The sequence below is a fragment of the Canis aureus genome, chromosome 35 (genome assembly GCF_053574225.1).
Source record: "Canis aureus isolate CA01 chromosome 35, VMU_Caureus_v.1.0, whole genome shotgun sequence".
NCBI lineage: Eukaryota > Metazoa > Chordata > Mammalia > Carnivora > Canidae > Canis > Canis aureus.
In genome coordinates this window covers 6,163,003-6,180,466 of record NC_135645.1, presented here as the reverse complement: position 1 = coordinate 6,180,466, position 17,464 = coordinate 6,163,003, and the positions used below count along the sequence as shown (strand labels likewise).

Sequence of the window (17,464 nt, the reverse complement as noted above, 5' to 3'; positions counted from 1 at the left end):
ATTTAACTTATTTTCTCCAGATGTAATTAATGAGGCCAGGGGGGAAAATGTGTTAACACAACAGGATCTACACTGAGCTTAAGGCCATATACATAAAGATACTGTTGAGGAATACACATATGCCCCCCTCTTTTTAGACCATCTCCTTCCAGTCTGCTCAAACAGCATCTCTACATCAAGCACAAATGTTTTCATGAAACCGCCAAAGGGGCTGGGGGAAATGGGAGGCAGTGGTAAAGCTCACTATAGAGAGGGCATAGCGCTCTCCTCCCAGGGCTCTCTGAGTGGCAAAACCTATCTGGATGCTTCTGCTTGGGAAATCTCAACTCTGCAAGGCTGAGTGGTGCCAGGAGAAAAGTGACTCCAAACTATCCAAGTTGGCCTGCCTCTTCTCTGAGCTTTAGTAGGAAAGAAAACTCAGTTCAGTCAAGTGCACCAAAGTAAATTTTTATTTGGGGCAGAACCCTTAGGCCAGTACATTTTCTTTCTAATTTATTTACATACTGAATTGTTCCCAAGAAGCATTTAAAATGATTTGAATGGATACATAATATATATGAATATATAAATTAGATGTAGACCAAAAAAAAAAAAAAAAAAGCGAGAAGAAAACAAGGGATAGGGATAAGTTTGGTGCAAAAGTGCTTCTTAGTGATTTTCTACACTTGCATAAATAACCCATGAGGGAGCACATTGCTGGAGTATTTCCTATGCCATCTCTGACTTGATCCTTAGGAGCACTCAGAACTGGGCATGAATGCAGCAAGGTGTACTCCTAACATGGAGGTATGCTATAGAGATAGAGACAAGTTCCCATGGAAATTTCCATGGAGTATCCAATAAATTTCGGGCACCTGAAACATGTTTGGTTTCTCCTTAAAGATTCCTGAGTTCTCACTTTGAAAATGGACATGGTTGACCTGTGTAACCTACTTGAAGACTTGGGCTCCTGAGTTCCTGAGGGATCACATGCCAGTTAGGGTCCATTAGAAGACAGATACTCTAAATGTGCAGAGTGTGAACCAAGGCTAACACTATAGTCATTCATTCCTCAAACTCTTGTTTTTTTAATATTCTTCTATTTTGTTCTCTGAATCTAAGCCAAAGCTGTTCAATAAGAAGTTGCAGTGTCCCTCCCAAGTCAGCTGGAAATCTAGGTGATGCTGATGATATGCGGGAGCTGAGAAGTAGCCAAAGTAGTGCTGTGCCCGGTGACTAAATGACCACACTCCTTCCACTATGGGAGCTGTCTCTCTCCTGGGGAATAGAACACAAGAGAATCCAGTCAGCTGGGATCTTACTGTCCATGCATACAATATACAAAGTACAGTTGATTCTGGTGCAAATCCTAGGTGAGTGGTAGACGCTGGGACAGCATAACTGAATCTAAAAAAATACTTAATTCCTCATGAAGCCAGTCTCTTCCTGAGGCTTAGGTTTTCTGTTCTTTCACACCTTCCTGGAGCCTCCCTCAAACATCTTTAATTTTTGAGTTTCTTACAGTCTCATTCACTTTGCCTCCTGCTGATTTAACACCTTCAAACTTCCTTTACACTAAAAAAAAGTACCCTGTCCATTCATCAGCTCATCTCCCTACCATTTGTTAATGAAGACATAGCCCAGGTCCTCTTTTCCTATTCATAGTCTCCTGAACCATTCCTTCTCAGCCCTTTTCTAAAAGTTGAGCTTCATACCTTAGTATTTTTCTCAAGTTATTTTTCAAAGATCATTATTTATCTCTTCCTGGCCAAACTCAGTGGCTCTTCTTCAGAAGTTAATCCACTTGATCTTTTAGCTTTTTCAACTTGTTCTATCGGGACAAGGACTATGTCTACATTTCTCATATTTTCTCTAACTATGTATTTTGGAGGATCATTTCTACATAAGTTTTGAATATCTATAACTGCAGTCCATGAATGTGACTTTTTATCCTATTTGAAATGGCAAAATAAGATATATGTCCCAAAACATACTGTTCAAAATGCATCGTATATGCATCGTATATGCATATACATTCATGTTATTATTACACTTAACATGAATGTAGGTAAATATACAAAAGTGTTTCTGTTTTATCAGGAAAGTGAGTTTTAGGGGGCATGGCTTCTAATCAAAATGCTATGGGATGAATATTCTCTGATAAAATGAAAGCAATGAAAGGGCAAAAAGGGAACTTGGAGAGGGCCTGCTGAGGAAAAACCTAGACATGATCAAGGAATAGGCATTGTATTAAAATAGAATAAGTATTCTGAGTAAGAAAAATGCTTTTATTAACTCAAATCAAGAAAAATGGAAAAAAATATCTTGGGTTCTCTACATAAAGTCTGAGTTTAACTTGGAGAGGAAGGAATGCAGTAGTTTTCTCTTGTATTAGAACAGGTATATATAGACCAAGTTCGCAACAAACCAGAAATGCCTTGGGAAGCCCTTTCTCATAGGGCAGGACTGGAAAGAAAGATAATCTGAAGGAGGCCAGGAACACAGGAGCAGCACAGTCTGAAACCACAGGAGTTTAAAACTTGACATTACAGTTTCTTGTATTGCTGAGGTTGTAGCCTTTGATAGAGTGAAAAAATACCCAGGCCTACGGTCGAAGCTGCTGGAATCCTGATTCTGTAGTCAGATGGGAGATTCCTCAACATAACTCTCATTGTCTCAGAATAGTTCTTAACCTATATTGGATGGAAGCCCTTGTTCCTTGGTATCTACTTGTTAAACATTATTCTTCAGAGAGAAGGTTCCATGTTAGCCAAAAGATTTTTTGATTAATGCATACTACTCTGAGTATTTAATGAAGTATTTTAAATAAGTATTTTGTAAAAAATTATGATAAAGCTGTAACTGCTGAAAGCTTGATTGAAGAAAATAGTGATACATGTATTAGCTCCAGGAGCAAACAGGAACTTGGTTATACATAATCAAAGATTGCCATCTAGTGGCCTGATTGTATTAAAAGTTCTGAAGTTAGCTGCAATCTCCGAAGACTTCAGAGGTTAGGAAAGTGTGTGGGAAGCATCCAGCCCAGCCCCACTGGAGAAAGCAGCAAAGAGTGAGCGAGACTTTGGCCCTGGAGACTTTTGTTTCAATGAAGGCATTCAAAATTCAAACTATAAACAAAACACTCTGCCCTTCCAACCAACCAATCTTCTTAAGCCAGCTATGGCCTGGGCTGTAGTCACTCAGAATATGAGTAGACTCATATTAGAATAGTAGAATTAGAATAGTAGAATGTGATAAAGTGATAACTCTTTAGGAGATAAGCTCAGAGAAAGTCAAAACAATGAAGGCTTTCAAAAGATCTTAAGTGAAATCTTTGTATCTCATGAGCAACTTTACAATAGAAAATTTGGTTTGCTTGTGTACATCTTGATGATAAAGGAGGCCGTGATGCTTTCAGAAAATGAGGAAGAAATAAAGTTACCAGGAAGAAATATAGAAGGAAAACGTCACTGCCCCAAACGATTCTTGTTTCTTTCAAGTGAGGCAGCATGAAGGGTACTGAAAGGGTAAGGCTTGAGACTCAGAGACCTATCTATGCTCAAATTCTGGCTTCACTGCCTATTGGCCCTGTGACTTAGGGCATGATACCCATCTCACTTAGCCTCACATGTTGTTGCAAAGATTAAATGAAATAAGGTTTGGAAAAGGCTTACCCCAGTGCATGGAACATAACTGGTGCTCCTTTTACCCCTCTCTCACTTATAAGAAACCACATAACAAATAGAAGAAAATGAAGAAAAACTTCAAAGAAAACAGGGTGTGGATTTCAGGCCAAAAACTGCCTTTCAAATTACATTTTTTTTTCTGTTAAAATGAAGATAAGAGACAGTTTAGTCACTATATGACTAAATTAGCAGCAGTTGTCCAGGCTTTAACTGGTTCCGAGTTTTCTTTCAGGAGGAAATTTTCCCACTGGTAACATGGAAGAAAGAGTTGTATCTATTGTAAACTGAAGATAACAGTACAAACCTCACTGGGTGTTCTAAGGGTTAAATGGGATATGGCATAAATGTCCATAGCTAGGTACCACTTAGTAAGGATGTGACTAAGTTTCATTGTTACTGGTCTTTGCCTCTCTCCTGGGACATCTGTGAGACTATCATATAATTGCCATTATTTTAGAGCTGCCTGCAGGCCTTTGCTACCTTCCTCATGAATTACTGTCTCACCAAGACTCTTTTCTAGAAAGACTAGTACTATAACTCCCACAAGGTGCCTGTTTCTTTGCACACTCCATGCATGTGATTGGTTTTTAGACAAATCATGGAACTTGAATTTCCAAATGAGAGGCGTATCCTTGAAAATGTATGAGACACTAAAATTCTTCCTGTAACATCCTCTACTCTGGGAACTTCCCTCAGAGCCTCCTACATATCCCTTTATGTCAACAGAAGCAAAACAGAAAAGGGTTTTGGTCAAATAGAGAAACAGATTTTCATTTACGTTGGCTCTGAAGGCAGTTCATGAATATTTTTGAGCAACGGCAGCATCACTTTGCAAAGTGATACTGAGGGAATACCATCATTTGGGTGTAGCAATTATAGAATGGTTTTTAAAGTCACATCTTAAAAAAAAATTAAAGCCTAAAAGGCCTATGATCCCTCTTTGTGCCTCTTTAAGGCACAAAGCTATGACAAAGCTATGACTGGCACCCATTGGAGCCTTACCTGTTTCAGAACCCTAAAGTTTTGACCCATATTTGGGATATGAGATGTTTGGCTGTTTGGTTGCTGTGTGTGTGTGTGTGTGTGTGTGTGTGTGTGTGTGTGTTTAAATCACTTTAAGGATTCTTTCCAGGGGGTCTCATAGGACCTCATCCTCGAATACAAGGCCTCGCACACTGACCTGTAGGCCGGAGGAGGCACAAACATCCTCTGTCAGGCTGCATGTTCTACTTTGGGGTATGGAAATGGGGCTGCTAAGTCAAGTCAGGCAGCTATGACAGGAAGTAAAGCCTTAGCCACAAAGCCTGCGTTTTAAGTCTTAGCTCCACTACTCACAGATGCTGCATTATTCTGAGCCTCGCTTCTTCATCTGTGAAGTGGGGGAACCCTGCCTCACGAGACTGTGTGAGCAGGGCTGGTTTGAGCAGGACCAGGGCTGTTTCAAGCCTCAAGCACTGAGCCCTCCGCGGCCCCCTGCAGCCCCTGGGCCCCTCCTAGCTCCCCAGGCAGCCTCCTCAAGCCCAGAAGGCAGGCTCGAGGAGGAGGGGCCCTCAGGGCGGGGGTGGGGGGTGACCCGGGGCAGCTCCCTGCCCCCCGCAGGCTGCCCCAGGCTCACCGAGCGCCTCTCCACGCTCCCTCCTCTCCTGCCCTTCCTGCCCGGCAGGACATCCAGGGAGCGGTAGCTGGGCGGCTTCTCCTCGGCCCAGGTGGTGGCCTGTGAGCTGTAGGGGGTCCTCCGGCCCCGGGGCCGCCTGTCCCCCTCCTCCCCCTCCTCCTCCTCCGAGCTCCAGGAACTGAGGCCCGAAGGCGAGGGCGGGGAGTAGCTGCGGTGCCTGCGCCTCCGGGGCCGCTGAGCATCCCCCCGGGGGCCGCGGCCCAAGCCCAGGGCCTCCCAGGACGAGGGGCCGTCGCCGAGGCTGTCCCTGTCCGACCAGGGCGCGTGTGACCCGTGCGGCCTGGAGCAGGGGTGCCTTCCCCTCCGAAGCCGCTTGGGCTCCCGGCCCTGGAGCTCGCGGTGGACATCAGAGCTCACACCCCAGGGTCCAGGGGCGCCGGGGGCGGGCCACTGCTGGCGGGAGGAGCTGCTGGTCCTCCGGGACGGTGGCAGGTCTCTAATCAGGGGGGGCAGGTGGATGATTCTGCGCTCCACGACCTCAGAGCCCAGGGAGGACAGCATGCTGCAGGCTTGGCCAGAAATGGCTTTGAGGTCAGGGGGCAGAGGCTGCGCTGGGTTGAGGTTCCGCAGCTCTTTCTCCAAATACTCTAAGACACCATTGGTGACCGGAGGGTGAGCGGCGGCGGTCTGGGTCATTGGCATCTGTGGGAGGCTGGATCGCAGGGACAAATCTAAATAGAAACAAGGATAAGAACATTGCAGAACTGCTGGCCCCAAAACATGCTCCTCAGAACCAGGGCACCAAAATGCCACACTACTCTGCTTGCATCTATCCCGTCCCCATCCTCAGTCACAGATTGCCACTGTATTGGTCAAGAAGACCCCGAGGTAGCCCATGCGCCTACCCCTGCCCTCTGCCCTCTTCCGCCCCAAATCTCTGGCAAGGTTTACCTCGCTGCAGCAGCGGGTTCATTGGATAAGATGAAACCTGGGAGCTCCTGTCCGCCCCCCAGTATAGAGGTTTTTCCATCATCTGAGGGCCTAGGGCCTGAGCCTGCTTCATGTAGCGGTGACGGGCCAGGGCTGCAGGGAAAAACGAGAAATGCAGACCCTCAGCCAGGACGAGCCCCACACCTCCCACTTCACTTCTCTCTCCCCAGCAGCCTTGCTAAGAGGCCAGTTTCTAATCTATCTCACGTAGGAGTAAGAGTTTAGGGAGTAGTAGCCAATCGGCCATCTGGCAAGGAGCTGGGAAGGTGCCCCAGGAGAGTATACCTAGACCACCCGACTTCCCAGTCTTGAAAACATCGCATCATGCTGCCTTTCCTGGGTTCCCCTAAGTTGTAGGTGGATACATGGAGATTGGCGGGCACGGAATCTCGGGTCCCAGGCGAACAAGGCCTTTAGCCACAGGCCAAACGTAGAAGATGCAGACACAAATGACTCCCAGGGGGCTGTGGGTCAGGGGCTGCCAGGGAAGCTCAGGGCTTCCTGCTCACAGTGGAAAAAGGAAAAAAAAAAAAAAGCAAAAGAAAGTAGATGCTGAGGTCAATGGGCAGAATTACTGGTAAAGGAAAGCAGACTGACAAACGGTCTAGGTAGTACAGCAGCCCTGGGAGGGAGAAACTCATGGGAGGGAGGCAAGAGATGCAAAAAGGTGAAGTAGAGGGGCAGCCCGGGTGGCTCAGCAGTTTAGCTCCACTTTCAGCCCAGGGCCTGATCCTGGAGACCCGGGATCAAGTCCCAGGTCGGGCTCCCTGCATGGAGCCTGCTTCTCCCTCTGCCTGGGTCTCTGCCTCTCTCTCTGTGTGTCTCCCATGAATAAATAAATAAAATCTTTAAAAAAAAAAAAAGGAAAAAAAGGTGAAGTGGCTCCCAGTGAATCTTTTGTAATCTCTTTATCTCAGTAAGTGTTGGGATTTTCCCTAAGTAGGGGGAGTCTCTAAGGGGTGCACTGAAGGCAGGGAAGGGAGAAAGGAGATGCCATTTCCTTTCAGGGCAAAGAAAATCATATAAAAAAGCAGTACAAGGAGCCCAGAGACACGTTACTCCAGTACCCCAGGCACGGCCTCTAGTCCAAAGCACACAATCCTCTCCCCTCCCCGGCCCTCCCCTCCGCCCCTGTGAGTGCAAACTAAAAACAAAAGCATTTAGTTGGTTTTGTTCATGAATTTCTATTTTAGGATAACTGTCTCCCAAGGCCTCTGTCTATCCATGCGTGTAGGAGATGCACGTATGTGTTTCAGCACAGGAAGTGCCTGCCTCAGGCCCCCAGCTTGGCACTTTCACCTCCTCCTGGGTTCCTCAAGCCCCGCAGGCCCCCCCCCCCACCTCTCAAGCAGCGGGGCTCTGCCTGGGGCTTCCTCCTGGCACAGTAAGAAGGGCAGAAGGACAGGCGTCCCGAACCCTGCTGCAAAGGGCAGGGGGTTTGCTGAGGCCAACAGCTGGGGGCCATCTGGACCCAGGGGCTCCCGTGTGCAACAGACGTCCAGCACAACAAGAAGTGGTTGCTGCTGAGCCCTCAGAAATGTCCAGAGCTCCAGCCCTGACTGCGTACCACAGCCGAGCCTGGAGGGAATCAGATGCAAGCTTAGAGCAGCTCACCCAGCTGCCCCACCTTCCGGCCACTGGACCGCACTCCAGAGCCTCTGCAGAGGCCCCCTCCTCTCCCTCTTGCTAACGATGCCTCCCCCAGCTCCCTCCGTGTGCCACCATCAGCACACACGATGCCCAGCTTAATGTGCGTGTGCCAGTCACTTTACATAAGCTGACTACTCCTCGGGGCAATCTTTTCATGTGGGACTTCATTGAAGAAGCTGGGTGCAGAGAGGCTGACGTCCCAGTTCCAGGTCCCATAGCTGGTGATGGACAGAGGTGCCTCTCTGAAGCCCACACCTGTGCTCTTTCTGCCAAATCGCTGAGTCCCCAGACCCCCCCTTCATTTTTTTGATGAAACAAGCAAAATAAAACAAACAAAAAATCAAAACAAAAAACACCTTCCATAGTGGTACCTCCTTGCTTTATTTCTTTCCGACTCAGCCCCATACTTCAAAGCCCACTCCAGACTAGTCTCTGCCTCTGAGGCCTGGGGCGTCTGATTCTACTGGGAACAACCCTACTTACCCCTCACCCCTCTAACTGAATCCTGGCCACTTCCTCCTCCTACTCCTCCCAATTCCATGGTAGATGAAGGGAAAGTTGGGCTTACACCTTGTTCCCCAAATGACTTTTTTTAACTAATGGGACCCTCAGCACACGTAACTCTCTGGGGAACCTTCTACATTCTCCATGAGCTTTCTTGTCAAATTTTCCATACTCCAGAGATTAACCCACCTGCTCTCTTCTTAGCTGCCACACCCTTTTCCCCAGGGCCCCGCCTTTCCCTGATGTAATGGAACTGCTGAGATGGGAGTGGAAAACATAGCCTCTGAGCTTCTCCCTGGCCCTCTTGTCCCATGGGGATGTCATGGTTTTCTGCTGTTCACCTAGTGGGGAATCAGACAGGCAATAAAATGAGCGACATGGAGCAAGTAGCTAAGCCTCAAAAGACTCCTAGCACGTTATCTCTGAATCTCAGTGGAGTCAAGTCTGCCTCGATCACATTAAGGAGCTATAGTTAAAAATACAGATTCCTGGATTCCACGCCCAGAAACTCTCCTTCAGTCTACTGCAAAGCAAGCCAAAGTCGTGTTTTTAACAAGCTCCTTAACACTCGTGCAGGAAGCCCAACTGGAGTTAACTATTGAGAATTCTCAACAACCTTTTGGGAACTATGGTCCTCAGGGTCAAGTCTCCCTAAATAAGACCTCTGCGGGTCAGATGGACTTCAGCTTGAATCCCAGCCTGTACCAGCTGTGTGATTTTGAGTGGATTTCCAGAGTCTGTGGCCCCAGGCTCCTCCTCTGTGAGCTAAGGTAATACCTATTTCATTAAGTCGGTGAGGTTAAATGAAGCAATACACACGAAATGCCTCATAGAGGACCATCAAGAGACAGTGGCTCTCACTGTCATAATAAATTCTTATAATAAGTCACTTCTTTGCCTTAGATCCCAAAGGAAACAAAAGTACATATTTGGAGACCAAACCATATTTGGCATATTTATCTTCATTTCATTTCTGAGGAAAACCCAGGGCATATTCCTTAAGATGTCTCTTTCGTGACAGAAATGGCACAGCACTTCCCCCTCCTCCGGAGACCCTCACCTCTCCTTCCCTGCAGCCAGCATCATCTGTGGTGCCCAAAACTTTCCAACTGCATTTGCCTGTAACTGCTTCCTATGCCTTACCAGCCTCTTTCTACTTTTAGAGAACTCATTCTTTACCCTCTTTTGGTTGACCCATGGTCACACAGCCCTTTCACTTTTTCTCATACTACCAGTCCCCTCTAACTTGTCTGGCTAGTCATTTCAGCGATATCCTTAGGAGCTTCTTAGAATCCCACACACTTGAACTCTTAACCATTGCAGCTTTAGCTTCTGGCCCCATGCTGTCAGAGCTGACTGTACAGCCAGGCAACCAACCTCACTCAGCACACACATAGCTTCCTTTGACTGATCTACTGAGCCCACTTCCCTCCTCTAGAGCAGTTTAAACATTCCCCGCTTCTCAGGTCTTCCTCTCCCCATGAACTCTCAGCTGATGACATCATCTTAGTCAAGGAAAAGGAACCAGCCCTGGGCATGGAATGGAGGGGCCTGTGTCTAGTCCAGGGTCTGCCACTAACAGGCTGCGTGCGATTGTGCTAAAGCCTCGAGGCCTTACTTCCCTCAGCTGTGAGGGGAATGGGGAGGCAGGTAGCATAGGTCAGAGATTCCCAGTGTGGCCTGTAGTCCACCACAGGGTATACCTAGAGGTTCTGTAGGAGGATGGCCAGTAACCAATCTAGGGTTCAGTTTCAATAACTTTCATCTTTATGTTCTACTGTGGGTCATTTCCCAGGATGAAGTGAATTATCAAGGCTTGCTAAAATTTGGTGTCATTCTCCTTTTTCTCCTCACTGGTCCCCTATTAACTCATTGGAAAGTGGGACCAAGTTAGTGAGGTGGGCTGTGGTCAGAGAAGGCCAAGAAGCCCTGGATGTCATTGTTCAGCTCCCTTAGAGCTCTCTAAATTGCTCTAGAATTTTGATTTGCTGAAATCAAGACATGAGGGTATGAGATCCCTCAGCTTCCTCTCTTATACTTTGACCATCCCCCACATTTTAATGACTTCCTCTCTCTCTCTCCAGAGGTCAGGGCAGGGCGCCTTTCCTTTCTAAAGGTAGTCAGTACGCCTGATGTCCCTCCCACCTGTTCTACCTGCTTAGTGTTCATGCCACTTGATAAGGCTTTGCTTTACTCATTTCCTACTGGCTTTGGTTCTTTGCCTACAAATATGCTTGGGGTTATCCTATTCTAACCAACAGTCACGCACACCCATTTCCTCATCCAGGAGCTCTCCGTAACAACTTCTGCTCCCTCCATGCAATCTCCTCCTGTCATCAAAATTCTCAGGACAGTCTGCCGTAGTGATTCACTCTGAAAGTGACCTCATTCACTCAAGTCCAGAGATGTTTACTTGTAGCCTGCATTTCTTTATATTACTCGTTCTTCTAAAGGAACTCTAACGCTCAGGAGAAACCACTCTCCCTCAGAACCTGTTTAGCAGCATACTGAAACAGTGGACACATTCATCATTTGTGTTGGCTTTGTCCTCGGTCCTGCTTGTTTTTAGTGCTCCACTGACCTTGGGAGTGATTTTCTCATCTCTTTCTGCATATTACTACTCCAGGGATAGTGACTCCTCCATGGCCTCTCTCCCAGAGGCTCTTGAAAGGTGATGAGTTCCACAGCCCAATATCCAGTTCTCTGCTATTTTTCCTCTCTCTCTCTCTCTCTCTTTTTAAAGATTTTATTTATTTATTCATGAGAGACAGAGAGAGGCAGAGACATAGGCAGAGGGAGAAGCAGGCTCCATGCAGGAAGCCCAACGTAGGACTTGATCCCAGGTCTCCAGGATCAGGCCCTGGGCTGAAGGTGGCGCTACACCGCTGAGCCACCAGGGCTGCCCTATTTTTCTTCTCTTTAAGGAGGTCCTTGGTATCTCTGCCAAGCCTACTGTGATCTACACACAGTTTGTAGTAGCCTCTACCAAGTGAAATTCAGGCACTCATAAGTCAGATGAAAACGGATTCAACACCATGCTGCCACTGCTACTTACTAGCTGTGTGACTTCTCTGACCTTTAGTCCCCTCATCTGTTAAGTAGTGATGAAACAGCCTTCTAGGGTTGTGAGGATTCATACAGGGAAATCCATGCAAAGGGCCTATGCATAGCAGACATCCAATAAAAGTTAGTTCTCTTTTCCTGTAAAACGACAACCCAAGAATACAGGCCTGAAACCAGACACAGGCCATTGACCTTCTTAACATTGTAGATTAAGTTTTGTTTCTATCTTATAAGGCAATCCCTTCTCTTCCCTTTTAAAAAATTTCTGTTCAAATGGACCAAACTGCTAAAGAGTGATTATCTCTGAATGCTCAGATTAGTCTTTATATTTTTCTGAATTTCTCAAACTTTCTACAATGTAATACTTTATGTATATCACTGGGGGAAAAATATTATTTTCAGAATATGAAACTCCTTCCGTTTAAAGCAGTTGGTCCCACACCATCTACTTATTAAGAAAAGATTTTTAGGCACCTGGGTGGCTCAGTCCATTAAGCATCTGCCTTCAGCCCAGGCCATGATCCCAGGGTCCTGACGTGGAGCCCCATGTCAGGCTCCCTGCCCGGTGGGGAGCCTGTTTCTCCCTCTCCCCTCCTGGCTGTTCATTCTCTCACTCTCTCTCTAATAAATAAAATCTTAAAAAAAAAAAAAGAAATAAAGAAAAGGATTTTTATAGAATAATTTTCGACAAAAATGTTTAGCATTCCACAGCCAAATTTTTTAGAGCATGTCATAATTCTGTTTTAAAAGGTCAAATTTTAGTCAAAAGAAAGATTACATTAAGAGCAAGATCTTGGGGATCCCTGGATGGCTCAGTGGCTTAGCGCCTGCCTTCGGCCCAGGGCATGGTCCTGGAGTCCTGGGATCGAGTCCCACATCGGGCTCCCTGCATGGAGCCTGTCTGTGTCTCTGCCTCTCTCTCTCTCCCTGTATCTTTCATGAATAAATAAATAAAATCTTAAAAAAAAAAAAAAAAAGAGCAAGATCTTCTGCTTGCTCGCTCTCCTTCATCTAAACCTCTTTCCTTCATCTAAAAAGAGGTTCTCAAAGTGTGACCCACAGATCATCAGCATCACATCACTTGAAAACTTTTCTGGAATACAAATCCTCAGGCCTACCCAAACCAATTGAATCAGAAACTCTGGAGGCGGAGCCAGCAGCCAGCTTTTAACAAACCATAGGTAATTCGTAAGTTTAAGAACCGCTGCTTTAACACCTTTCTCCTCTATCTGTTCTTTTCAAATCACCTCTAAGGGGTGACCTCTCTCACTGCTACGTTTAAACCACTCACTCTAGCCACTCCATGTCCAAGCAAGGTGAGTGCTAGGAGCAAATACTGAAGCACAGGCATATCAGAGCCATTGAGGAAATGCCAGCAGTAGGCAGAACTATTGGAAGGTGGCCTTAGGCAGGCTATGATGTAGATGGGCAGAAATCTTCCCCCTTGGGCCTACAACTTCCTGGAACATCATATTCTGGGCTGAGGTCGAAGACCTCTGAGCCTGTGATGGGAGAAGGGCATGGAGGAGAAACTGGAAGGACCTAAGGTTTTGACCTGGTATGTGAAGTTGATCTATTTGGGACAGCAGTCTCCAGCAGCACCCGGTCGCACTGCTCATCTGTCCCCTCTTACCTTCCTCAGGGCAGCAGCAGCGGGCAGGACAGCAGGGGCAGCGGATGTAGCAGCAGCAATACTGAGGACAGCACTGGCACCAGCACACTCCAATCAGCAGAAGCAGGAGGAGGGCCCCCAGAATGATGAAGATCACTGTCAGCCAGTCTGCAGGGGAGATGCCAAGAGCAGGCTAACTAAATATGCAGGTGAATGCTTCCACGTCTCACATTCTAGAGGCCTAATAAATATAGCTCTTGACCTATAAATTAAGTTCAATTAATATACTGGGGGGAAAAAAGTTTAGCCTTGGGAAGGGATCTTCAGACGTTGGCGATCCAATGATAACCTGGGCTTGCTTGCTTCTTTTTTTTTTTCCGTATATAAAAATGTCACAGTGATGGGGTGGCTAAATAAAAAGCTCCAGCAGCACTTACGCAGGACAATAAGCTTCACCTCCTTATCTGGGTCTCCTGATGTGTCCCCTGGAGCCTCAATGGTGCAATAATACACTCCATGGTCCCACCACATCACTTCATTAATCACCAGATCTGCTCCTGCAGGAAGGGAGGGAGAAAGTGCCGAAGATTAAAGGAGGGGGCCCTGGGTTCTATGGCTTAAAGACCCAGCATTGTCCTTCCACATCCTAAGAGGGCCCCTCGTGGTTCAGAGGAAGGCCTCAATTCCCTTTTTTTGAGACTCTCCTCTTTCTCTGAACAGTATAATGATGGTAGAACTGACCATTCATTGAGCCCTCCCAGGTACCTTGAAAGGATTTTAGATATCACCTCATTTAATTCCCACCACAGCTTTCTAAGTAGGTGAGGTACACATTACGTTGCCTCCCAGGGTCTCTTCTCCCTTTCTCTCACAGTCATAGAATTTTTTGCTCATGTATGTGGCCATGCAGAATAAAGTCACTATTTCCTATCCTCTTTGAACCGTGGACATGGATGTGCAACTTCGTTCTGGTGGACAGGATGCAAGCAGAAGCGATACACGATGGCTCCCAGGAACTTTCCTACAACACTTTGGGAACATCTTGGTCCTTTTCTTCTTCATCTCTCCTTTTACTCTGTTATCTGGAAAGCAAATGTGGTGGCTGCCGTTTTCAACCATGAAGAAGGAAAAGACTTTCTTGGTGAGCTGGAGCTTGGGCCTGGTCCCCGAGGACTTAATGGAACAGAGCCCGCGCACTAGTTTTGGACTATCTACCTCCAAATTCATACATGAGAAGAAATAAATTTCTTCATTGTTAAGTCACTAATATTTTGGGCTTTTGCTTCCTCACAGTCAAACTCAATACCATCCTGATACGGTAAGTATGCTTATTAGTTGCATTTCAGATGAGGAAACCAAGACTCCAAGAGGCTAAGAAACTGGCCTAAGAACAGAGAAATAATGCATAGCAGATGTAGATTCAAATCCATGGTTCTCCACTGCAACACAGGTGCTCTTAACTGCTAAGTTCTAATGTACTTTCCAAAGTGGGTCAAAAACCCCACAGCCTGGATCCCTCACCAGCTGTGAATGGATCCCTCTGGCCCTTGAAGAGACAAGTTATGAGATGAAGTTGAATAAGCAGGGATGAAATGCCAATGTTTCAAGGATAAATGCTACTCAATGTTCGAGAAAGGAATTTCAGTTTTTCATGAGCACCAAGCACTGTGCTACCTCATTAAGATAGAAAAATGGTATGTTCAGCTTTAGTAAATGCAACAAATCTTCACTGAAGACCTCGTGTGGGTCCAACACTGAGGAAGATCTGCAGAGGCACAAGATCCATCTCTGTCTTAAAAGGGCTTCAGTCAGAGGCATCAGGGCACCTCCACATCCCTGCTATTATAGCCACAGTAAGTGCCAGGGGACATCGTCAAATTCTTTAAAAACAAAAACACACACAAAAAACCAAAACCTTAGCATTACAGACTTGTTCCTGCTTAGTTGGCAGTCCTACGTATAATTCTTCATTATCTGTTTGTCAAAAAATATTTATTGAGGAAATGAAACAAAAATGCACGGTCATGCACGACTGGAGCTAATTTCAACTTCTGTTTCCTTCTCTTTCTACGTCAATCTCTACGATTTTTTCCTACCCATGATTTTCCAAACACACTACCTTTCCCAGAAACAAACTTACCCCAGACTTGGAAAAATGGTAAAAGCGCTTTGGAGGAAATTCTCCCTCAATGTTAATGTGCATTAAAAATATGCCTCAATTTTTATTAGACATAAAGATTGTTTTAGGGATGTCACAGCAATGAGGACATTCAGACATGTTAATATTTTAAATGATCCAAGAACTGACCTGACATGGTCATCTCAAATGATGCAAACACAGGCAGAGAAGTGTCAGAAAACAAGGGCTCCAGGGAGTCATGACAAGCATGGGGGGGGAAATAAAACACAAGGGGAAAATACCGCTTTCCCATGGGAGTACGGGAGAAGCAGAGTTTGATCCAAAGGTGACTGGGAGTGGAGACAGTGGATAGTATTGCTCAAAATTAAAAAAAAAAAAAGAAAAGTGGGGATTGTCACCTGTGGGAACTTTCATTCTTCAAAAACTGTAAAGGAGACTTGCCAATTAAAAAGGCTTTAATTGGCAGACTCTGGGAAAAACAGAACCACCCTGAATCTTTGAGAATGTACCTAGAGACCAGAAAAGGACAGATGTTCCCCAAGGCCCAGAGACTAAGGGCTGGCTTGGGGAAATCAGAGATCACATGTAAAAGAGTCAGACTTAAATATTACAGCCAAGGTATTATATACAAATTTGGAAGCAAATGTTAAATTGGCTCCCTATAAATGATCTACCTTTAGTCGGTCATAGAGTATCCACTGATCTCCTCACATTATTGCTGCAGGTACCCTGATGGCCAGCCTGCTTAGTGTATTCGCCCCTCTTTTCATCCTTTTAACCAGTTAATATTTATTTAACACTACACGTGAAGCTCACCGAAACAGGCTCTGAATTCTGCGCCAATAACTTATCAGAGCAATCCTGGATGATGAGATAGGAACGTGGGGCGCTAGCCCATCCACCAGAAAGCACTCTTAGTGATGACTAAAGTTCACTGCACACTTAATATTTGCTAGGTGCTTTATGCATATCATCTCACTTGATCCTGACCACCCTCCAGGAGATGGGTAGTACTACGGCAAGTCCCACTTTGTAGAAATTGAGGCTAAAAAAAAATTGAAGGGACTTGCCCAAGTTCATATACCCTATTAGTGCAGAACGAGGACCCACACCCAAGAGTGACTGCAGCCTGGGAGCTCTAACCACCAGTCCCTGTACCAGGCACAAAGAATAAATATGCTTTACACGTAGCTCTTAGAGACCACGTTTGATATTTACTTCAGTGTACAGAGACAGAGGCCTTATGTCCATCTTTCAGATGAGGTAACAGAGGCCAGAGAAAGCGTCTGCTGCTGGTCCATGAGCTAGCAGCCGGAAGTCTTTGATTCTAACCCTAATGCTCTCTCCTCTACCAACGGGTGATGATGATCTCAAGGGGGCCATTTACCTGGAAGCCCCTTCGACATGTACAACGGGAGGGAAACTCAGGGGCCCTGAGAGCAATTTATGGCAGGGAGCAAACAAGCCTGAGCCTCACTTCAGCCAGGAAAAAGCAAAAGAAACCAACCACTCCCAGACCTTTAGCCAAAGCTGCAGGACATCTCATCCTGAGACAAACTTCCAGGGGAGTGACTTCAGACGGTGGTACAGCAATCTATGTATCTGGCACTTTCCTCAAACAAACAAATTAAATAAAAAAAAAAAGGGAAATCCCCACAATGACTCAGGCCACCAAGCCCAGTGTCTGTACCTCTTGCCACCCCCGTCCCCCGCTGCCTTCCCTGCACTCACGGTTCTGGATGGTGATCTTGCGCTGCCGGTAATCCACCCCCAGCACAGGCTCATTCTGCCCCCGCCTCTGAGCCACGATGCGAACCTCCCGCTGGCTGTCGTTGCAGTCATTGGATGGGTCCTGGCCCAGGGATAAGGCTGCCTGGTATGCTGCGGGAAAAGGACACAGCCAAGTCACACAGCATCGGGGAATCCCCACGAAGAAAGGCGCCCTTGCTATTCCCTGGAGCAGCGAAGCTTCTCATTTTTTCCTGGGCTCATGTGTCTACTGGGAATCTTGCTAAACATGAAGATTCTGATTCTGGGGGTCTGGAGTGAGAATCTGACAGTCTGCATTTCTAACAAACCTTTGAGCCCCAAGATCCAGACCCCTCTATAAGGCCCTCATGTCCAAATCCTGGCTGCATACTCCTGTCTCCGATTACCCATGCCTCATTTTTGGTGACTCCAGGTTCTGCTCCCATGGGGTTCACCCACCTGCCCTTATTTGCAGG

The 17,464-nt window shown here is 46.3% G+C and overlaps 1 protein-coding gene across 3 annotated transcripts in view; it reads right to left on the bottom strand.

The window, feature by feature from the left end:
• Window positions 1-426: 426 nt before the first annotated feature.
• The window catches only part of ILDR1 (immunoglobulin like domain containing receptor 1), a 30,549-nt gene continuing 13,511 nt past the window's right edge, over window positions 427-17,464 (bottom strand). Inside the window, exons 3-8 of one of the 3 annotated variants that reach the window (XM_077884023.1) lie at window positions 16,971-17,120; window positions 13,537-13,656; window positions 13,121-13,267; window positions 6,232-6,363; window positions 5,281-6,011; window positions 427-1,257 (exon numbers count right to left, since the gene is read on the bottom strand). In XM_077884023.1, the coding sequence (XP_077740149.1) occupies window positions 1,216-1,257; window positions 5,281-6,011; window positions 6,232-6,363; window positions 13,121-13,267; window positions 13,537-13,656; window positions 16,971-17,120 (1,322 nt within the window). In that variant the 3' untranslated portion in view covers window positions 427-1,215. The remainder of the gene's footprint in view (window positions 1,258-5,280; window positions 6,012-6,231; window positions 6,364-13,120; window positions 13,268-13,536; window positions 13,657-16,970; window positions 17,121-17,464) is intronic. The other 2 variants (XM_077884025.1, XM_077884024.1) reach the window with 2 other exon arrangements.